This window comes from Labrus mixtus, chromosome 20 (genome assembly GCF_963584025.1).
Source record: "Labrus mixtus chromosome 20, fLabMix1.1, whole genome shotgun sequence".
Taxonomy (NCBI): Eukaryota; Metazoa; Chordata; class Actinopteri; order Labriformes; family Labridae; genus Labrus; species Labrus mixtus.
Window position 1 is genome coordinate 2,668,988 of NC_083631.1, and position 22,986 is coordinate 2,691,973.

The following is a 22,986-nucleotide window of genomic DNA, read 5'->3' on the forward strand; positions in this document are numbered from 1 at the left end:
GTGACAAAAAAAAAAAAAGATGATAAAAGAGCCAAGCAGACTGAATCTTTCTCTCCTTGACAGGTGATTCTGCCCTCCTTCAGAAATCTCTTCATCCCTGTGTTTCTCAATTGCTGGCTGGCCAAACATGCTTTGGAGAACATGATAGTGAGTGATGCCCTATCTGCTTATCCAATTATTTCATCACCTCCATCCCAGCATCTTTGTTATGATTTTCTGTTGGCATGCGATTCCCCCTCTCTGTCCCTGCCATTTCGGCTCAACAGCTTTATCTGCCATGAAGGTAAATCAACAACAGAACATTTAAACTTGCACATCAAGATTTGGCAACAAAGCGTTCCCATTCCCTGCCTCCTTCTGTCCTTTGACATTCTCACTAGGCTTTCTAAATGATCTTGATAAACCATCTCCATCTGCTATTTGTCTATAAATATTCCACTGCATTGCATCTTCATTTTACACTTTAACAATGCAACACTTGCTGTGTTGTTGTCTCCATACGTACCTGTCAATCTCTCTGCAGAATGATCTGCACCGGGCAATCCAGCGGACGCACTCAGCCATGTTTAACCAGGTGGTGATACTCATCAGCACGCTGGTCTGTCTCATGTTTACGTGGTAGGTACACTCACTGCTGACACTAAACTGAATAGAAGAATTGAAAACAGGGGGAAAGAGATATTAAATGGGGATCAGGCAGGAAGTGAAAGCTGTCAGAGTCACACAGAAGAACAAAAAAAAATGATTCGGGGGCTGAGAGAGGGGAAGACAGAGAGCAGAGAAGTAATTGGTAACTGCGTGAGTGAGATAGCGCTCTGAAATGACATCTGGCGATTGCTTCAGTGCAGCGGAGGATGTGTCAGATTGCTGCATATCTGGTGTGAAAGTCTGTGCTAATCAAGAAGATCCTCCACACAGCCTGAAATAATCTCTCTGACCATTCCAGGGTTGCCTTTTGACTCATCCATCCCTTAAACAACATGATAATCTCACAGCTAGCACTCTATTTCCCAAATATCCAATGTTTCGCAAAGGCGCTCAACTAAAACATGGATCGTACCACACACCTACAGTCATGCATGAACAGGCATAACATACAGATACAGTATGAATTTAAATTGCTCTTACAGGCACCCATACCATCGTGTGAAGTCTCGTTTACTTGCTTTTTCTCACTTTCTCCACTCTGCCCAACTCCATCAGCATCTGTGGTATCCAACACCTGGAACGAGCGGGTAACAACCTAACCCTGTTTGACTCACTCTACTTCTGCGTGGTTACTTTCTCCACTGTGGGCTTTGGAGACGTCACCCCTCAAATCTGGCCTTCGCAGCTGTTGGTGGTCATCATGATCTTTGTGGCGCTCATTGTTCTTCCAATCCAGGTGAGAAACAATGGTGATAATGTTTAATACAATCACACATCACAGCTACAAAGAGATATGTAAGTATAGGGAAAGTTGAACATAATGCATTGCAGCAAAAGAGAAATAACATCATGAAAGTTAGTTTAAAAGAGATACAAGGGCCGCTGGTGGCGCTGGTGGGGCAGTGGTTAGTGTGCGCGCCCCATGTGTGGAGGCTATGGTCTTCCAAGCTGGCAGCCCGGGTTCAAATCCGGCCTGTGGCTCCCTTCCCACATGGTGTTCTCTGCTCTCTCCCCCTGATTTCCAACTCTGTCCACTGTCCTATCACTCCATTATTGGCACAAAAAGCCCAAAAATAAATCTTTAAAAATAAGAAGTGATACAAATACTTCATTGATTTGACAACCTGAGAAGATCTAAAGGCATAAAACTCATCTCAAATTGTATTTTCAATATATTTTCTTTGGCAACCAACAGGGCTATAATAAGGTTGAAAAAATGAGAGCACAGATGTGCTTTTAATATGACAAGAACCTTCTTTATATAATTCATTAAATAAACAGATGGAGCATAGCCACACAACAAAAAGAAGCCAATTTGTTGTATTTGATAAACTCATTACAGTGTTTTTCTCTTTTCAGTCTAATTATTTGTATATTTCCCCTCTTGCTAATACTGAAGTGATGACTCATTGCATCCTACGTAGATTTGAAACACTATTTTTACTCAGATAACAGAGAGAGAGAGAGAGTGTGTCTTTCTGACTTGCAGTTCCCCAAATCCCTCTTGTGTCATTTTGCTGCTCCACAGAGGAAACCTCAGGAAATCATATACACACACACACTCAGGGAGCATCATAAACACTTTTTCATTGCCAGCTGCATCACATCATGATGGTTGTTCGTCATATCTGTGCAAACATATTATTCCTTAGGTAGCTGGTACCTGTGTGTCTCCCAAAAGATGTAAAAGTGCTAAGTGCAGGAGTTTCCTCTGTGTGTTCTGCACCTGCAGGCTGAGGACGGTCTCTCTAGGGCAACACAAAAAAGTCACACTCACACATTACTGTTAAACTATTCACAAATCATTTGACACCTTTGGAAGCTTTTCTTGTTTTAAATATGTCACTTAGGCAGTGGGTCTAGGCCTGCATCATATGCATGTTAAATAGCTATTGAACACCTTCTCTCTGTTTTGTTTTTGTTTTTTTCTATCAGGAAAATGTGTTGTGAATGAATTTATCAGAACCTTCAAAATAATGCAAAAGACACAAACATACGCATACTCTTGCTGAAGATTGCACCAGTCGACTATAAAAAAAAGTTGACCTCAGCATCACAGACATCAGTGTCACACCATCCTCCCCCTCCCTCCCCCCATCTTTCATCCTTAAATACCCCTTGACATTTAAAAACGGGCCCCCCTTTGCCCCAAACACCACCCCCACCCTGTCTGTATGTATGTGTGTGTCCACCCGTTCTTCTTCGAGTCCTGCCGAGAACATTCTCCAGGCTGCAAAGGAGGGCCACAAAGCACATCTGGATTCAGCTATACTGTCTTTTTCTCATAACTTCATATATAGCGTAAAAACTTGTCTAGTCCCCTAAATTCAATGACTCTACTTCTCATCTCTTTATCTGTAAAATGCTTCCATCCATCTTCCACTCTGCAGAGGCCTTTGCTATATCATGTGCTTTTCGGCCACCTTCCTGATACAAATCTCCACTTCTCGTAATACGCCTGAACACTTTCCCTAATCAGACAGAAACATTAGACAGTACATGGCATCAGGTTTTTTTTTTGTTGGTTTTTTTTAATATACCACCTGGCTCCTCCCTGTACTCCAGCTAACTTAATCCAATTTCCATCTGTTGAATGTGATGGATGTCATCCTGAATGCAGTTCGAGCAGCTGGCCTTTCTGTGGATGGAGCGGCAGAAGTCCGGGGGGAACTACAGCCGCTACAGGGCGCAGACGGAGAAACACGTGGTGCTGTGTGTCAGCTGTCTTAAGATCGACCTCCTCATGGACTTCCTCAATGAGTTCTTCGCACACCCCAGACTGCAGGTCTTTCCAAATGGTTTTAATTAGGACTAAGTGTTTGTGGGGGGTCTTGGTTTTTTTTTGTGTGGGTCTGTTGTCTGTAATCCTTTTCGGAAGCCGGCACAGCTGAGGTTAAAGAAGAGGATTTATTCAGAAATACTGCGGATCAATTCGCTGTCTTATTCATGTTAGAGCAGATGTGTGTGTTTGTTTGAGGGTGAATCCATGTGTGCAAATGGCTTTCTTCAGTATTAGTGTGTGTGTGTGTGGGGGGGGGGTCAATATTAAAGCAGGATTTTTGTATCATCAGGATAGTTTAGACTGAGTATGTTATAACAAAAAACTTTAATCAAACAATATTACAAAGCTCCAGAATCGACCTACACACTGAGTTAAAAAAAAAAGTTTTTGAATAAAAAACTAGGCAATATGAATATGTTGTGTATTGTTACAGGTAGGAAAATATTAGTTTTTGCGGTTTATAGGGGATTTAGTAAGCTAAGGGTGGCTACACATCAGCTTCAACAAAACCAAATTGACTTCTTCTGCAACTACAAGAAAAGGATGAACGTCCCAAACCTAGTGAGCCTAACTAACCATCCACAGTCGCTACATTCCTCTTGTGTTGCTAAATCATCTGCACGATTGGAGCCAGACTGCTCCTGTTTGTCTTCCTGGTTCACCCAACAGTGCACTGAGCTCGGCATTGGTTCCAGTTCACTAAGTTGAATAAATAGACGCAGACAGAAACAAAATAAGACACGTGAGGGATGAGTGTTATCATTCATTGTTCATCAGGATGACAAGTAGCTACTCGCTATTAAGGCACTCTCAACAGCTCAACAGTTGCCCTCTGATAGGTGTTATCATTCATCACCCCCTACTTGAAGATTGGTAATCAATCAAAAGTGAATAGCAACCTCTGAAGAAATGTCTTTGTCGCTGTTTGCATAAGAAGTAATACGACACAGCAGACCAACACCAAAAAAAAGTATGTAGCGTTCTATTTCTTGTGAAACCCTCTTCAGGCAAAAAGAAAAATGTGTTTCTGTTTGTGTGTTTGTAGGACTACTATGTGGTGATCCTGTGCCCGGCAGAGATGGATGTTCAGGTTAGGAGGGTGCTTCATGTGCCGCTGTGGGCCCAGAGGGTCATCTACCTCCAGGGTTCAGCCCTCAAAGACCAAGACCTGATGAGGGCCAAGTGAGTGAAAAATAACCACTAAATAACAACAACATTGTTCAAGTGTTATCTATCTATCTATCTATCTATCTAGCTAGCTAGCAATCAGTACAGCAATTATCCATCATCCTGCAATTAATCAACAAATCAATAAATACTTAAATGAAGAAAATTATCAGTTGAGTAATCCATTAGTCAATTAATCCAGCCATCCATCTTTCGATCCATCCATCCATCTATCCATCTATCCATTATTTATTTCACCACTCAATATTTCAACCATTCAATCCTTCTAGCTACCATTTTATCCATCCGTTAGAATAATTACCATCCCAGAACAATTGAGTCGAAACGGAGCCTTGATTTCAGAACAATGAGCCGTGATGAAACCAATGCTGGAGCTGGAGCTCATAATGAACAATTGAAACACCTACAGCCTCGCTTTAATTAAGACTCATTTGACTCATACTGCTTACTGTTTGCCCTCTGGCTTCTGATATACTGCAGCTACAGCTCCTTGGGCTTGTTTTGTCATAAGGATAAAAAGGAGCAAATGCCTGTATGTTTGAATCTCCTTGTTTCCTCGCCTCCTACTATCTCATCCACAAAGGGCGTGGGCTTGAAAGACACATGTGTTTGTTTGTTGTTCTATTGTCCTGCTTTTTTTTCTCTTTTGTCCTTTCCCTCAATAACATGACAACACCCTCTTCTTGTGTCTTCTCTCCTCACTGCTGATTTTCTCTCTCTCTCTCTTCTTCATCTATATTTCTCGCTCCGATGGCCACATGTTCTACTAACCACCTGCAGGATGGACGATGCTGAGGCCTGCTTTATCCTCAGTAACCGGTTTGAAGTGGACCGCATTGCTGCTGTACGTTCTTCACTTCACTGCTTCGCTGTACCGCCATCACTCCTCACACTACAGAAGATCCTAATTAAGACTTCTCGCTAGATTATGAATTCATTTTTTCCCCCAAAAACTAATTGAAATTTTCTGAATTAAACTGCATTTTTTTTTTTTAGAACATTGGGTCTTAAAATGAATCAAAGCAGCATTCACTGGAAACAGTCGGATTTGGCTCGATGCATTGGCTGAATGTTAGTGCTCGTTTCGTTATGGTTCGGGATTTTTATATTTTTTCACTAAACAGTAAAAGCTGTCAGAGCAGCTGAAGCTTTGGGAAAAATAAACCTAGTTTGACAAAAAGAAAAACTATGAACAGGCATGAGTGCAAAACAAAGGATAACTTTCATAACAGTTTGCTGTTTCAATGCAATGAATGACATTATTGAGACTCAAACATTGAATAACGTGCATTTAACACCAAAACAACTCAATTACCTAAAATATAGAACAAGAATACAGAATTACAAGTAACCATGACTCCACTAAATCGCCTGTATCACAAGTCAATAAGGGTAATAAGGTAACCAAAACTTTTGCTTTAAAGGATTTTTAGTTGAGAATAAAAGAAAACTATTGACAACTACTTTCAAAGTCAGCTCTTTTTTTTATTTTTTTCCGCAAAAACTGAAAGTTCCAGCTCCTTAAATATAAGGATTTGCATTTTTTCATTGTCAATTACGATCATAAATTTTTTTTTAAAATAGTCTCTTTTTTAAAATACATTTTCCATTGTGTTCCCCATTTAAGAGAGTAAATGTTTTGATGAGTTGTATATCTAATTGGACCAAAGAGGAGATCTGAAGTCTAGATTAGCTATTTTTGCAAAGTGTCTTGAGATAATAACATAATGTTAATAAAGATGGATTAGTTGATGACTAAAGCCTGCGTATTAGTTTATGCTCGTGACACAGTTCTATGAAAGGGTCAGGTTGATGTTCAGTCAGCCACTTTTGACCTGACTCAAATGAGTGATCAAGACTTTGAGGGATCATGATGTAACAGGTACATAAAGTACATACTGCCCCGCATCATGAGGTGAACAATTTAGATCTTCAGTTAAATGTGTTCTGAATGGATTAACATGAAGGTTTGTACACGAGTTTCACGTTTCATTAAGTAAAACTGTCAACTATTTTGATAATCTCTTAAGGTTTCATTTAGTACTATAATCAGGTAAAAAAAAATCAACTTCTAAACTAAGGTTTATGACAAAATACCTGCAAAACTAACAGTGCTCCCATCAACCTCAACTATGTTGAGTGCTAACCAGGAAATGTCATTATTACAAAACAGTAAATAAGAAAGTCTATACAGTAAAAGAAGCCCCATAGCCATCTTAGGGTCAGTTTAATTTGTTTATTCTCCATGGACTTGTCACATTTTCTGTGCAGTCTTGAATACTGCTCTGTAAGTCAGAATTGCATTACTCTTGAATGTTCTGAGGCCCATTCGATCCCTCTGCTCACTCAGTTGTTTAAGAGGATTATTAGAGAAGAGCTACAATCTGACGCTTCTAATGATAGGTTTCTACCTCTCATTCTCTTGCCTGTTGCAACTTTCCACTCCGCCTCCCCTGTTTTCACTCCATCTATCCTCTCCAATTTTCTCAGGATCATCAGACCATCCTGCGCGCCTGGGCGGTGAAAGACTTCGCTCCAAATTGCCCGCTGTATGTCCAAATCCTCAAGCCAGAGAACAAGTTTCACGTCAAATTTGCAGGTGGGCGGGGATTTGCCAATCAAATGCTCTGACTGTGATTTTAGATGTCAGCGGTCTGTTTGGATGCAACTACTGTTTTTTGTGATCAGGATGCAGGAAATAATGAGATGACACCCCAGGAAAAAATAGTCCAGTTTGACAGGTGATATTGTGCAGTTTGTGACTGGATTTGTGTTCTCACCAGTCCGAGTAAAAGACGGTTGACTTGGCTAGTTTATTTTGTTATGCCATTAAAGTGTTGCATTGGGATGTCATAGGAAACTGAGCTGTCCTGTCTGCACTGCACCTGAGTTTGTCAGCTTGATTTGTGAGCCTGAAAATTGTCTCCTGTAGCAGCGTGTCTTTGCAGCTGCACAGCTCTCTGCCCCTCCAGCTCAGGAGGAAGTGCTGGACAGATTGGCTCAGCTTGGATGTAAGCCCATTGAGGGGTTTCTGTGAGTTTCTACATTGCCTTTTTTTTGAGAGTGCCCCTTCTTCTCCTGGTTAATGCCAGTCAATCATCCAGAGTGAAAGGAGAGAACCAAACTCTCTCTCTCTCTCTCTCTCTCTCTCTCTCTCTCTCGCTCTCTCTCACCTTTCTGCCTACAGCCCTCCAGAACGTCAAACTCAATTCTAGCTTGCCGCCCTCATCCCTGCTGTCTCTATCAAGGATTAATGTTTTACTTTGCTACCTTGGCTAAGAAAATCCCCTTCTTTTGATGAGTTCTGCTCTTACGCTAACTTGGCAGGCGAGCTCTCCCCGCAGGCAAGCCCCCTTTAGCCCTTCGGTGCTGTTTAAACACAGCCACACTGAGCCCTTTGTTATTACACTGGCAGCAGTTGAGATGAATTCATGTACATCCATACTAACATCTGTCCTGTTATATGATTATGGGTGGAAACTTGCTTCCTGTGCAAAGAGTCGGCCAGCTGTAACATGCATGTGAAATGTTCTGAAGAGTTATTTTACAATGACTGTTGGACATGTGTAAACATCCTCTGCAGTCATTTTTGAATATGATACGGTTCTGTGAGTTCGTTCATAATCAGCTGACTTCTGACTGCGCCCTGATGCCAAAGTCACCATGGGTGCACTCAGGGTGACATCAGTATGCAGTCACAGGCATTACTGTAAGTACACATGTCATGTTTTGACACAACTTAAAATATACGCGCTAAGTGCTAGTGTGGGAGGAATTAATGAGCACGGGATACAAGACTTCATTTGATCCGTAGGAATAGCTTAATAACAGCTAAGCGTTCATTAGGAAAGATCTGTCGGCATGATGCATCTGCAGGGAAGGAAACCCTGAGTTGTCCGGGTAACCAAACAGAATTTGGAGCCGAGTGTCGATTCATTATCTCCCCAGTTTTGTATATTTTCAACATCAGCCAGTTGCCCACATTGATCTCCAGTTCATTGTAGTTGCACTATGTTGATAGCAGCTTACTTATTCAAACAATAATAGCCTACTGATTAAATTAACTCAACAGGTTGACCTGTGGTCAGGTCGTTATTGCACTCCTGCAGAGGGTGCATGTAACCGCACGTGCACAAACTTAACCTAACTTGCACCTTAAAAAGTCTGTGACAGAAAAACAACATGCAGCCAAGACATGGTACAAAACACTGATTTCCTGAGTGAGGGTGACTGAAAATGGCACAGAGTTTGTGTGGTTGTGTGTGTGTGGTCGTGTGTGTGAGCGTACTGAGTGTATGTTTCCAAGTCAGTAATTGGTTTCTCTCCTGATCTGGGTCCAGGCACCTGAAGGACAGAGGGGCAGGATGGAGGGCTGTGGTGAATGGTAATCGAAGCAGAAGATGGGAACTGAGGGGATCACAGTGGTGAAGAGAGGTTGAAGAACGCCATTGGAAATTGGATATTGGGGGGGAGACATAATGGTGTGAGTTCATAATATAAGAGAGAGATGCAGAAGGTGGAATATGTGTAATGAACACTACTGATCTGCAGATGCATCACAAATGTTTTTGTCTCTTCCTCTGCTGGCTTTTGGTTGCCCATGGCTCTATAAACTCTTCTGCTTCAAAGACATTCACAGGCTGAATAGCAAAAGACTACTCTGTGTTTATGTGTGAGCTGCATAATGATGCACCGATCTGAGCCAAAGCCAAACATTGCTACTTCAACAAAAGACCCACAATCAGCTGTTTTAATTGTTGTGTCTCTCACTTGCTCTTTAGCAGGCATAAACACACCTGACTTATCATAGAAAAAGGCATTGTTCTTTAAGCTGGCCTCCCGTTTGTCAGTCTGGCAGCTGTTTGAGTCTTAAACATCATGTGAGGCTCTGATGTTTGTCGCCAATTATTGCCTAATAGGGAGCCATGTTGGGCTTTTAAGACTGAACATTGTAGGTAAACAAGGCAGCCCTTATAAGCGTGCGTGCTCATCACTGAGGATAATGCAATCACGATTACACAGCGGGAGAAAAGGATGCTCGCTGAGTCGGATTTATTGATTTGCTTACTACAAACAAGAATCCCTGTATTGGTTTTTCCTTTCAAAAGAGGAGGCTGTGTGGCAACAGGTCTAAGTGACGACTGTGTCATCTGTGTTTGTTCTCGTTGATGTGCTCAGTTCACAGACAGCAGGGCTGCTTTAAGTGTTTGATGCTGTGTGAGTGAATGTTGTTTAATAAGGCGTGCTGCACTGGCTTTTTGCCAGGTCTATCCACCATCCCCAAAAAGTGAGCAGTGGGCCAAAGCAGTGACATCAAATTGAGCCCGGGGGAGTAAACAGGGGGCGTGTGAAGCAGAAGCAAGAGGATGATGGAGGATTTCTGACACGGCTGTTTGCTGTTCCTGTTTGACTCATTTGTGTTAGACAAACAGCCAGTGACATTTAGATGTTTTCCCAGCTAACACAGAGACATATTTGATTGTTTGTCTGCGTGTGTCTTGTATCAGTGAGCTGTAGATACATTAATACAGTCTAATAGTTTAATGAATCATGCATTATGAATCATGCATCGCAGAGAAAACATCAACATCGGTCTTTATGTGCAGAATATATTTTCAGCAGAAAGTCGTGTCTGTAACGCTTCACAGATTGGAATATCTGAGTATGCGGGCTTTCCTTCAGATGCTGAGCTATGCTTGAAATAGTCTCCACGATGCCATTATCTTACTGTAAGATCACAGGCTTTGACTGTGTGTTTTGAAGTGAACTTGATTTGAGAATCAAACCATTATCACATGGAAACTAAATATGGTTTCCTCATATCGTGTAGTATTATGAGTGTCATGCTATCATGCATAGAACCGTGGTTCCCAACCTTTTCCTTGGAGCCCCCCCTGCTTGTATTTAAAAAAGAAACAGCCATGTCAGTTATCTGTCAGGGTCATAATTAAAATAATTTTGACCAGATATGAACCTTTATTATTCAGACATTCTGAGAGAAACAAGTGTTTGTCTTTGGTGATGTATTATCTTTCCATCTCAGGATATCTTCCTTATTTAAGATAACGAGTTAACATAACCTGGTATGAGAAAACATATGTTGACTTTGCTTCATAATCCTCAAGAAGAAAGACTGCAAGCAACACTGCACTATTCTCAGATTCTTTCTTTTCCAGAAAATATTTTTTCAGTTCTTAGAGATTGTGATATCTTGAACACTTCACTGATGGTTGGTTAGCAAAAAATGAAAATGATTTTTATTATAACTTTTTTAGTAGCATACAAGATTAAGATGCCCGAAACATTTTGCTTTAAACTTTACAGATGTAAAAATTTGCTGCCTTAGTTTGATTATTATCATTTCAACCCCATAGTTGGGAATTTGGATTGGAAACATGTTGGAAATGTGTCACTGCATGACATTTTATTTCCCAGATCAATACTTCAAAAAACATTTGACTTAATTTTGAGCTGTTAGGTGAAGTTGTGTGTAATTGTGATTTCTTTGATGACTCAGTTAAACAAACCTTCTCTCGGGTGTAATTCATCTTAAATCCTGAGCTTTTTATGTATGTAACACTGGGATGAATGGGATGACACCTTCTACCTTGTCTGTCACTCACCCACACACACACTGACCGAGGCTGGGAGAGTCCCTTTTTATCACAGACTCCTGGGCTCCGTGTTTCAGATTGTAAGGAACAAAGTGTAAGTGTGTTAGTGTTTTGCTGAGGTATCTGTGACCTTGGTCACTATGTCCCTCTTGTTTCTGTTTCTGCAGATCATGTGGTTTGTGAAGAGGAGTTTAAGTACGCCATGCTGGCTCTAAACTGTGTGTGTCCTGGTACCTCGACACTCATCACTCTATTGATCCACTCCTCCAGGGGACAGTGAGTTCAGTTGCCTTTTTGTCCTATATTCCATTTTTCTCTTTTAATTCTTCTCAGTGGGAAAAGTCAGACAATATAGTGAATAACAGTGAGCTGCTTCTTGTGTTGTCAATATTACTTTAACTCTGTTTTGTCCCTGTTTTTATTTCCTCCAGAACTGCACCTCAGGAGGCCTTCAAGCAACGTGTAGGAGCCTTTCAAGCCCTCAGCAGGTAGGATGTATCCCACCTGTATTCACAACCACACATTCTGTGGCACATTTGTGCTCAATGTTAACTAAAGTTCCCTGGTAAGTTCCATTGTTTGTCGACTGCAATGCTTGATTTTACAAGACATTTTTAATCTGAGGAAAAGCTTTTTATTTAGTATAGTGGTGGGAAGTTTTATTTTTTGATGATCACTTTAGCTAACTTTTCATGCTCCAAATGACGGCGTGATTTATGGCTTTGAAATATCTGAATTCATGAAATCAGGGTCAAAGTCAGTGAACTGCACAAAGGCAGACTGTAATTTAGTCGCTTGTTCATTCACAGCTCTCACTTGTTGTTTTGAGTGCCTGTCTGGTATCAGTTCTACACTATTTATCGTTTTTGATCATCAACAGGGTGTTGATACACAACAAATCTTGCTATCGCTCTAGTTTTTGGTAAAAGTCAAAGGTAGAACAAAAGGCCTGTTTTTAAACTAATTATAGGTGTTGGATAAAAGAGCTCAAGGTTTTGTGAAATATTTGTGTTTTTCTTGTTTAAGAGATACCCTGCTGCTTGCATCTGACAAGATCAAGAATTTTAACGCAGCTTGTTTCATAAGTACGCTTCTATATCTGGAGTCGATTTCATTTGTTATACCGCCTGTGACGAAGCTACATGACTAGATGAGTCCTCCTCACATGGCTTGCACTTGGTTTTAGTAAACTGCAAATTTGCTATAACACCTTCTTATATAATGTAGCCTTTGTCGCAGGCCACCCACATTCACACTGCCCCCACACCCTTGCGTTTTGCTATCACCTCTTAAGCCTCCTTGTCTTAAGTCACATCCCCCTGAGGAAAACGTTGTCCACTTAACTGTGTGAATGTATACTATCTGGGACCTATTGATCCGACATGCTGGGTGTCCTTGCTTACATTCATTTGCTGATTGAAGTATTGACCAACAGCTTTGACAGAGATGTAAGATGTCACCTCTACAACCTTAAGTGGAAAAGCTTCCAATGTGGTCCTGGCACTGAGTTGGATGCTTTGTAAAAGTGTTTAACAGGTCAGGGTTAGTTGCCCACATGGACAATCAATCATTTTTTTGCTGTCACAGGGAGGGTGGCGCATGTTCAGCCGACCAATGGCACCGAACCTACCGGCGCTGCTCAGGCAATGAGGTGCATCACATCCGCCTGGAGGAAAGTAAATTCTTTGGGGAATACCAGGGCAAGAGTTTCACCTTTGCCTCCTTTCATGCACACAAAAAGTAAGTCATAAAGATTAAAAAGCCAAGAAATGAGCCAACACACCAACCTGCAGAGCTGACCTTGTCTCTGTGCCTGCAGGTATGGAGTATGTTTGATCGGAGTACGCCGATTGGACACCACCAACATCCTACTGAACCCTGGTCCCTGCCACATAATGGGGGCCTCTGACACATGCTTTTACATCAACATCTCCAAAGAGGAGAACTCAGCATTTGTCAGGGGCCAGAGGGAGCAATCTTGGGGCGGCACAGGAGGAAATACCAGGGGTGTACAACAAACCATTTACCACGGACTGACCCGCCTGCCAGTCCACAGTATCATCGCCAGCATGGGTCAGTCATATGGTTACAGCATAACGACAGTGTAACATTTACACACTGACCTTCTGTCTGCAAATCTAATATTGGTCAAACATGCTGAACTGTCATTAACATGCCAGCGGGACAGTCTCAGCTAACATAATTATGCAGTTCTCACATTTAAAACATAATCAAATATATTCATAGCTTTCTCCCAGGATTATTGTCTGTCTCATAATAAGTCACACACTTGATAAGAGCAACTGAAATATCAGATGCTGTGGTTCTGCAAACACACCACCTGGTGGACAACAGAGAAACTGTCCAGCTCACAGCTTTTCAATGTTCTCGGTACAGTTATGTATTATCAGGGCTCTGTTCAAACACACCACATATAGTCATTGAAGAGGTATGAGTAGTGCCTCAGACCTCTTCGATAACTTCTAAGTTAGATCCCCTCACTGAAGAGCACCAGAGGAAAACGTTTTCAACATTTTTCAACGTTTTTCAACGTTTTTCCACTGAAGCACTCCATGCATCCGCTTTTTGACTGAACATCACATATAGATGTGTTTGAACCTTTAGGCTGATCACTGCTAGTTACTATGGCTGTGTGTGTGTGTGTGTGTGTTTCAGGCACAGTGGCCATTGACCTGCAGGACTCCAGTGACAGCAGCCCAGAGGGCCAGGATCCAGGGAGCACGGGGCTGAACAGCGGGAGAGGAAGCAGAAGCAGCTCCAGGACAGAGATGAGTGGAGCTAACACTTTGGCCCTGCCTGTGATGGGAGAGACAGCAGAGGAGAGGCGGCACAGCATCGCCCCTGTCCTTGAGCTGGTGGACGGCGTCAACAACCCAGCTTTTGACCTGCTTGGGGACCAGTCAGAGGATGAGGGAGGAGAGGAGGGCAAGGAGGAGAGTGACAGGGATGAGAGCGCCCACTGGTGGGGTCGACACTGCGAGTAAGCATTGGAGATATTGTTTAATGGGTTTTTTTTCATGCCTATGTTGAGGTTAAAATATTCAGAGGTAACTGTGGGATTGTGCTACAGGTGGGTGAAGGGATACCCGCTCAACTCACCATACATAGGCAGCTCACCTACGCTTTGCCACCTTCTTCAAGAAAAGATGCCTTTCTGCTGCCTGCGTATGGACAAGGTACGGGATTTAAATATTGTTGTTTTTTATATCATTTTATATCAGCATGATATCACATGCTCCCTTGCAGTAATCTTCAATGGCCACACTTTCTCTCTCCTAGGCATGTCACCACACCCTTTTTGAGGATGCCCGCTCCTATGGCTTCAAAAACAAATTGATCATCGTGTCTGCGGAGAGTGCAGGGAACGGTCTGTACAACTTTATTGTGCCTCTGCGGGCCTACTACCGACCCAGGAAGGAGCTCAATCCAATTGTGCTGCTGCTGGAGAGCATGTAAGAAAACGTCTATGTTAACAGGGGGTGATGTGTCTGCCCTGCTAAATAAATAAAGCTTCAACTATGTTGCATGGTAGTGTTGCTCTATATTGATGCAGTGAGAATGAAAGCTAGGCTACAAATCGAGGTTGCACAGTAAGGTCAAATTTGGTCCCTCCTTAAATAGCCAACAGCTGAGGGGAAAAAAGGCTTTTTATAACACTGTAAACATGATTTGTGAAACGATTTCAGGACAATGTGCTCCACAGTCCCGTGTCGTGTTTTGTAGCCTGTACACAAAAGCAGTCATCCAAATGAGAGTAGAATCCAATAAAAAGGCAATAAAATGCTGAGTCACTCCTGTGTTGTGTGGTTATTTTCAGCTTTTCCTTCAGGCAGTTAGCCTGTGTTGTATTTCTCAGGCTGAGTTAGAGGGCTCTGTCTCTGTGGGAATGTTAGTTTTTCATCATGTCACATATAAATCTCTACTGGTGTGAATCTGAAGTCTATTTGTGTTTTGATTGGTTCAGACCAGAAGTGGACTTCCTTGAGGCAATCTGTTGGTTCCCCATGGTGTTCTATACAGTGGGCTCAATCGACAAGTAAGACAGACCAAAGACCCCGGCTGGTTTTATTCTTTATATTCCTTCTTTCATCTTTTATTTTTTCCTTATTCTTTTTTTGCACCTCTGGGATGACTTAGTTTGCTTTTTGATGTATTCTTACATACCCTCTCAACACTGATTCATTCTTCTCTGTTCCTCTCTCCTCAGTCTGGACAGTCTGTTGAGATGTGGAGTGACTTTCGCCGACACCATGGTTGTTGTTGACAAGGAGAGCTCCATGATTGCAGAGGAGGATTACATGGCTGATGCAAAGACCATTGTCAATGTCCAAACCCTCTTCAGGTCTGCTTTGCCCAAGTTTGTTCTGCAATCTCACACTCTATCTCAAAGTGGGAGTTTGAAGTTTACTGATTATTTTCTCTCTTTTGCTTCTTCCTCCCAGACTGTTTCCAGCTCTAAGTATCATCACGGAGCTCACTCACCCAGCCAACATGCGCTTTATGCAGTTCAAAGTCAAAGACCACTACTCTCTAGCTCTGTCCAAACTGGAAAAGGTAAAAGCTTCATAGCTTCTTTGTCTTCCATTTCCTTTTACCCAGACTTCATAGTGACAACACAATGAGCATGCAGCACAGCCCTCCTTTAATAAGTATTCTCAGTGAATCTAGAAACATTAATAATGAATAAATCTCTGTTAATATTTCCTCTGTCACAGCCGATGTAAGTGAACTGTTATAGATGATTAAAGTCTTGTGTTTTTTGTTCATTCTTTTCACCCAATTGCTGCCTATATTTGTTTTAATGATTATGTAAATGTTGCCCCATGTGTTGCAGCTAATGAATTTCCCTTTTGGGCATCAGTAGCATTTTTCAAGAAATTAGAAAAGGGAAATGCATTATTATGAGATGGCAGTTTATGGAAATTATACTAGTTGCCTCACAGCTGGAGGGAGCTATTGGGAATTTTCAAGCCTTTCCCTGTATGCACAATGCCTAATGTGAATTTCCCTGGTATTATCTGGTTAAATTAATTCTACAAAAACAAACTGAAAATTGTATGTGAGAATGAATGAAAGACTGAGAAAGAAAGTCTTCAGCCATGCCTAACATGCCGGTACACGCTGGACTGGGAGCTTGACTTAATCAAAAGGTATAAACTGTAGGTGCAGGTCTGATTGTATTTACAAAGTGTTTGCATCCCTTAGTCTCATGTTAACAAAGATCAGTGTAATTTTGGGGGAAATGTATGCGTGTGTGTGTGTGTGTGTGTGTGTGTGTGTGTGTGTGTGTGTGTGTGTGTGTGTGTGTGTCTGTGTGTCTGTGTGCATATTTGTGTCTGTGTGTTTGGTCTGCAGAAGGAAAGGGAGAAGGGGTCCAACTTGGTATTCATGTTCCGCCTGCCCTTCGCTGCTGGGAAAGTGTTTAGTGTCAGCATGCTGGATACTCTCCTCTACCAGGTATTTTAAACACAATACTTTCAGTCCTAACCATAGACTGTATATACAAATGGACAGCATGCCTCAGCCTGCTCCAGCTGAACAGGATGAAGCCAGAATATTCCCCTGATAAGTGCTGACAAATTGAGAATTTGCAACCAGAGTCTGAGCAGAAGGGATCGACTGGAAGAACTGCGGTATTGATCTTATGCCTCTTCAGTTAAAGAAAACAGACATTCAGTAGATGCTCTCAGCTATAGAAGTTCAATGTATTTTGTGTTGCTGTGAGTTACGTTTTATCTCGCCGTTTCTGCTTTACTCTGCTAATCCGGTGCACACAGTGCCGCAGGAACCTCATTCGTCCACAGAGCTGTCAATCATCAATCAATATATCCTTATATGTACAGCACCAACTCATAACAAACGTTCTCTTAAGACAGTTAAAAAACAGTGCAGTTCTAGACCATACTTTTATTAAATAATCATGGCATTTTATTTTATACTGCTTTATAGCATCAAATAAACTTCTCAGATGACTTGGACACTAAATGGCGTGATAACTGACTGTCATGATCATACTGGGTTTGAGAAAACTGTATCTGACATGCATTTTATTTTGAGATATGTCCTCTATGTTAGCAGATAGACAAGGTAAATATTTTGGCTTCATTCCCTGGTAGCTGTTGCTGTGTCCATCTTAATATACAGTCTATGGTCGGAACTAACAACAAAATCCTGTTCTCAGTCTGTTAAAAATCCATCTCCTATGATCAATTTCTGTTAATTTTTTTTTTTTTTTTGCTGTGCTCTCTTTTCAGTCATTTGTGAAGGACTACATGATCTCCATCGCAAGACTTCTTCTGGGTTTAGACTCCATGCCCGGCTCCGGTTTTCTCTGTGCTGTAAGTAGCAAAACAAAAAACAGCTTAAGTTCAGTCAGTTTGATCTGTGAAGGGAGGTGACAACTGTGTCTGTTTTCCAGATGAAAATCACAGAGGATGACCTGTGGATCCGGACCTACGGCAGGCTCTATCAGAAACTCTGCTCCTCCAGTGGAGACATTCCCATTGGCATCTACAGAACAGAGGCACATAAGCTTCCAGTCTCTGAGGTCAGTTAGGGGCCTCTGGAATAGCTGGAACAATAGGGCAAGATATCCAAATAAACAAGCTTCAACTCTAAAGCCATGCTTGTGCCCCTAGAAGCCCCATTCATTGCGTTTTACCATCCAGAGTTATTTGAAACAAAAAAGAGTCCTTATTTCTGTCAACCCTAAGCCAAGCAGATTATTAAGATTTAAAAAGTGGAGGAGAGGTTTATTAAATTACTTACATTTAAATAATGGGAGTTTTTGATGTTTTTTTCCCTAGCAGTTTCTTGCCTAACAGAATTCTAAATTTAGTATTTTCAGTCTTAACTCTAAAAACAAAAAAAAAAGGCAATTAAAATACAGAAAAGGATTTTTCGTCCTGCAAAATGTTTTACCATTTTATTTGGGGATAAAGAATCAGAGTTGATGGAAAGTGATTAAACAAATCTCTGGCTCGATTGTTAGCTTTGAAGTTTTTTATTTGGTTATGAAATGATTAAAGCATCTGAGTGCAGGATGAATCCTCAGACTTTTGAAACTTTAAACAGGAAGAGAAAATAAGATTATTTTGAGGTAAGAATACTCAGGTAATGCTTGATTGAAATATATTTGACAGATCATGGATGATAAAGGAACATTTAACATGAATGTTTGGTTAAAACCAGTAAAATATGTTTTTTAATTTCGAGACTCTAACGTCCCTCTACTAGATTTCACCAGCTTGAATAGATACTGCTAGGTGAGCCGGATAACTAAATATTCCTCTTTAACAACATCCTCTGATTTCAAATTCTAGGATGTCAATTTTGCTTTAAATAGTGTAGTTTGTTTCATATCTAGTTTGGGACACAAGGGAAGAAAGAGACAAGTAATCTTTGCTGAAAAAAGCCTGTAGATCTTCAGGGTCACTGATTATACTAAATGACAGCAATGACGACTGCAGCTAATTTTGAAGCTGCGCCCAAGAGACACAGAGGACATCAGCAATAACTGCTGGAGATTATCGCACAATATACCTCGCTCTGACAGATGAAGATAAAACATCCTTCAAAGTTTGTCTCCTAACAAGCGTTAATTCAATTTCTCAATCACTATAAATAGTCAGATTCTAGTTTTACCATGTCTGTTTATCATGTAAAAATAAACCAGAAGTAGTACCGGTATATCACATGATTTTCAACATTGAACATACACCACAACTTCACAAATGATATCTTCATTTCAAAGACAGACAAACAAACAACAAGTGAACAAAAGATGAAAAACAGGCACACCCATGAATCTTGTCAAAGCTTATCACAAGTTGTCATATCTCAGCGTTATATCTCATAATCATCCACTGAGCTCATGTTATTAAGTGCTAATGTAATTATATGATTATGTCTTCATGTCACAGTCCCAGGTTTCCATCACAGTGGAAGACTACGAGGACACCAGGGAACCCAGGGAACCCCTGTTGTCCCGGTCTGGTGCACATCGTAACTCCACCTCCTCTGAGCCCATCTCGACCTCGTCGCACTCCTCAGACCACCCTCTGCTCAGGAGGAAGAGCATGCAGTGGGCACGCAGGCTGAGCAGGAAGGGGGGTCGGGGCTCCAGTGCGGCAAAGGGGGGTCCGGGCAGTGCGGCGGAGAGGATCAGCCAGCAAAGACTGACCCTGTTCAGACGATCGGAGAGGCAAGAACTCAACGCTCTGGTGCGAACCAGGATGAAACACTTGGGCCTCTCTCCAACCGGATTCAGTAAGTCTAAATGTAAAAAGCCCTCTTCTTTTTTTGAATAATAGTGCTAGTGTTCACCAGTAGTTTTAACTTAGAACATGTACAGTGCTTGATAACAACATTCTTGTTTTCATATAAGGGAAAGGGTTAGAAATGTCCTTTTGTTTGATATCCAGCATGACCGAAATATGTTTGATGCCTTTTGCCTTTTGTCACTTGACTGCAGACTGAAGTGAACCATTAAACAACAGATTATGTGCCATAATAGTTAAGCTTAATGTTGATGCACTAAACTAAAACTATTGAGTTTTCAGGGCAGCTTCTAATAGACTTCACACAACGTAGACACTAGAATGAATCTATTTCTTATTTGTAGTTCTCTCTTTCCTGCGGTGCTGATGGGAACATGCTGTCTTAGATCATAATAATGCGGCGTTGGACTTTTTAACATACTGTGAATCAATTAGATCACTTAGATGGAGATTCCACTCTTCTCTGCTACAGGGTATTCAATGAAAAAATTGGGGCACTAATAAAAAAATGACAAAGAAATCAACAGCACCCTCTGCTGGTATTGTCTGAGAGACACTGAAAGCCAAACTTTGATTCAACATATTGCTTTGCAAGTTCCATCAACCCACTCTTGGGTGACTATAGGCTTTGAGATGTGGGGGAACCTAACTGAGAAGAGGTGTTTACTCTCAAAAGATACTTTCTCCAATTTTCAGGCAAGATAGAATCCCTTTGAATCGGGGGATATGGCGGGGAAGTGGATAGATATTAAACCTGCAATACAAGGCCAGGGAGAAGGACCAATCCACATGAACATAATAAACATTCAAGGATTTTAACACATCAGATCTAAACTGGTGAAATATTGCCTTAAATCTAAATGATAAACCCTTGACATGCCAGATAACAACCTTGCAAAAGTATCCTGACAGTCCATTTCCAATCAAGGCATAACCTTTGGTCCAATGTTTCTATTAATTTAATCTAAAGTCGTCTTCCTGTCTTGTGACTCAGAGTAATGTAGGCCCTGTTTGTTCTGTGTGCACGGATGCTGCACAGCCTGCTGTACATCCTGCTCCCTATTTTATTTCCTGCCTCACTCACCTCTGTTCTTCCTGTGTCAGATGGGATGACAGACCAAGGGAACAGACTGTCTTATATCCTGATCAACCCTTCTCCAGACACCAGACTGGAGCTGCATGATGTTGTGTGAGTACACAACCACAAACATCATGGAAAGCACTGAAAAGGAATCACTGTGAGAGAACTAGGGATTTTGCGAGAGACATTTTTCTTCTGCTTATTTCTACCCCTGTCTTTACCTAAAATGCAGGTACCTGATCAGACCAGACCCTCTCTCTTTGGTACCAAATCAAGGTAGCAGCAGGAAGTGTGGCGCTGGACTGTCGGAGAGCCACAGGTTCGATACGCAAGACAGCACCCATCTGTGAGAGACTAAAAATGACAAATATACTGTCACAACACTGACAGAGGACAAACAACAACAAAACACTCATGAGAAAGAGGCAAAGATCACGGGGAAATGGAAAGGGATGCAGCCATTACGGCACATGGGCCTCATGTTTTCTCCACATTCAGTCTCTGTGAATTCAGAGGAGACGGACATGCATGGACCTTTTCTATAACGCTGGGAATGTTTTATTTATGCACCTTCCTATTTACAAAGTGGAGAGCTGCGGACACAGAAGTGCATTTAATGAAGAACTGTATGTATTTATATCTGTGTTTGTGCATGTTATGTACTGCATCATGTATGTGCAGTGTGTATGTTTGTGTGCGTGTGAACGGATGTGTATGTGTGCTTATGGATCAAGAGCAAGACACTGCCAGTTGTCATCCGGACAGCCAAAGAAATCTGCTGCCAAATGAAGGTTGACTGATGTTATTTTTGTGTCCTTCGCTGTGTTTTTGGTGGGTTTTGTCACAATGCTGTTCATCGTGTTTGAAAGGGACTCTATCGTTGACAAGTCTTTTTTTTTTCTTAGTCTACATAAAGCCTTTTTTTAGTTGGTTTCACAGTCAAACACTCACCTGTCACATTTCTCTCACATGTTTCACACTCACCAGCAGTGGAGGAATCCAAAGAGCACCGGTCTCACTATTGGACATACTGTAGGTAGACAGCGAGGACAAACCATCAGTACAGGGCATTCTGTCACATCACAGTCTGAAGTATTTATCGTCTTGAGTTCTGTGATTTCTCCGAGAACAAACCTGTTCCTCGGTTTCTTTGACAAAAGTCCTGCTGTCTATGCTTTTGCCACCAGCTCACTTTTGCTAACATGCATGTTAGAGATGCAGGGGATGAACAAAAAGACAGAAAACTGCTATCCAGTACAAAACCCCTGCAACAAATGCTACCTTTGAGAAGCTTATAATGATACATGTTTAAAGACAGTGTCTCAGCTTGAAGTTGATTTAACATAATCTGAATTTAGGGCACGCTGTGCTAAACATCCACTGTTTCCAGGAATTACTAGTTAAGAATGATCATCTTTAATCAAATTTGAGTTTCTATCAGAAAAAAAATCAAATTGCTCTGACAACAAGAAAACAATGTTACAGTGGAGTTTAATCATTGTGCTTGTTTTTTTTCTTCAGATTAGCCTTTCTCATTTCATAGATCGTCAGATATTTTAAAAATCTGACATTTTATGCTGATATAAAAGAGTTAATAACTTGTTTGGGTAAAAATTGATGCTGTTTCATTACCATGGGTTTGCAATCTTTTTTTTTTGTCAGATATTCTGAAGGTGCCATTTCATACAGAAATGGTGCAGCCATGTTGTGGGAATGCTAACAGGCATCCCTGCTAACACCACTGCTGTAGCTTTAGTGCAATTATAACAGATGGAAATATGTATATATTAAAGTCAATCATTATAGTTTGCCATTGCTTTATTGCGTCAATTTTTGCAGGCGTTCTGAAGATTTACTCAGGGTGAATAATTTTGGCCTTTTGTGAAACTGCTCGACAGGGTCTCAGTTTTCTTTTTTCCTTCTTAATGAATCACTTCATTGTCTCGGTGTGTCTTTTGTTTGGACCACCAAGCCCACATTCCTGTGCTATTTTTGTTTAATTGTGTCAACAGTGACACTGAGTGGCCCCAACTCATTGAGTATTATGTTCAGAAGCTTCCATAGTACAGAACAGAACTGAAAACAAAATGTGTTACATCAGTTTATGCATGCATAAGACTTCATTAGTCATGCACGTGCTGTTGGGTAGGTTGTGTGTAAAAAAAATGGAGAGAATATTTTTAATAGAACTTGGCTCACTGGACAGGGAGTCCTTTGTTGCTGCTTTGCTTTACTGTCGTCAGGCCACATTAACTTTATTTCCCTTGATCCCGCCCTTTTCAAACAATATCTATCAAATATCTACCAACCTATCATCGTTAAGTTATGCATGACGTGTCACAGTGACTTGCTTGATTTCACGATTGGGTCACA

General features: G+C 41.3%; 1 protein-coding gene across 3 annotated transcripts in view; it reads left to right on the plus strand.

Moving 5' to 3' along the window:
* The window catches only part of LOC132995414 (potassium channel subfamily T member 2), a 38,288-nt gene extending 15,869 nt beyond the window's left edge, over window positions 1-22,419 (plus strand). Inside the window, exons 8-30 of one of the 3 annotated variants that reach the window (XM_061065381.1) lie at window positions 64-147; window positions 524-618; window positions 1,204-1,384; window positions 3,269-3,433; window positions 4,476-4,612; window positions 5,399-5,462; window positions 7,109-7,217; window positions 11,400-11,508; window positions 11,664-11,720; window positions 12,820-12,972; window positions 13,052-13,305; window positions 13,909-14,233; window positions 14,324-14,429; window positions 14,533-14,705; window positions 15,218-15,289; window positions 15,461-15,595; window positions 15,696-15,807; window positions 16,609-16,710; window positions 17,508-17,591; window positions 17,672-17,800; window positions 19,176-19,533; window positions 20,637-20,721; window positions 20,846-22,419. In XM_061065381.1, the coding sequence (XP_060921364.1) occupies window positions 64-147; window positions 524-618; window positions 1,204-1,384; window positions 3,269-3,433; window positions 4,476-4,612; window positions 5,399-5,462; window positions 7,109-7,217; window positions 11,400-11,508; window positions 11,664-11,720; window positions 12,820-12,972; window positions 13,052-13,305; window positions 13,909-14,233; window positions 14,324-14,429; window positions 14,533-14,705; window positions 15,218-15,289; window positions 15,461-15,595; window positions 15,696-15,807; window positions 16,609-16,710; window positions 17,508-17,591; window positions 17,672-17,800; window positions 19,176-19,533; window positions 20,637-20,721; window positions 20,846-20,963 (3,207 nt within the window). In that variant the 3' untranslated portion in view covers window positions 20,964-22,419. The remainder of the gene's footprint in view (window positions 1-63; window positions 148-523; window positions 619-1,203; window positions 1,385-3,268; window positions 3,434-4,475; window positions 4,613-5,398; window positions 5,463-7,108; window positions 7,218-11,399; window positions 11,509-11,663; window positions 11,721-12,819; window positions 12,973-13,051; window positions 13,306-13,908; window positions 14,234-14,323; window positions 14,430-14,532; window positions 14,706-15,217; window positions 15,290-15,460; window positions 15,596-15,695; window positions 15,808-16,608; window positions 16,711-17,507; window positions 17,592-17,671; window positions 17,801-19,175; window positions 19,534-20,636; window positions 20,722-20,845) is intronic. The other 2 variants (XM_061065383.1, XM_061065382.1) reach the window with 2 other exon arrangements.
* The last annotated feature ends 567 nt before the right edge of the window (window positions 22,420-22,986 follow it).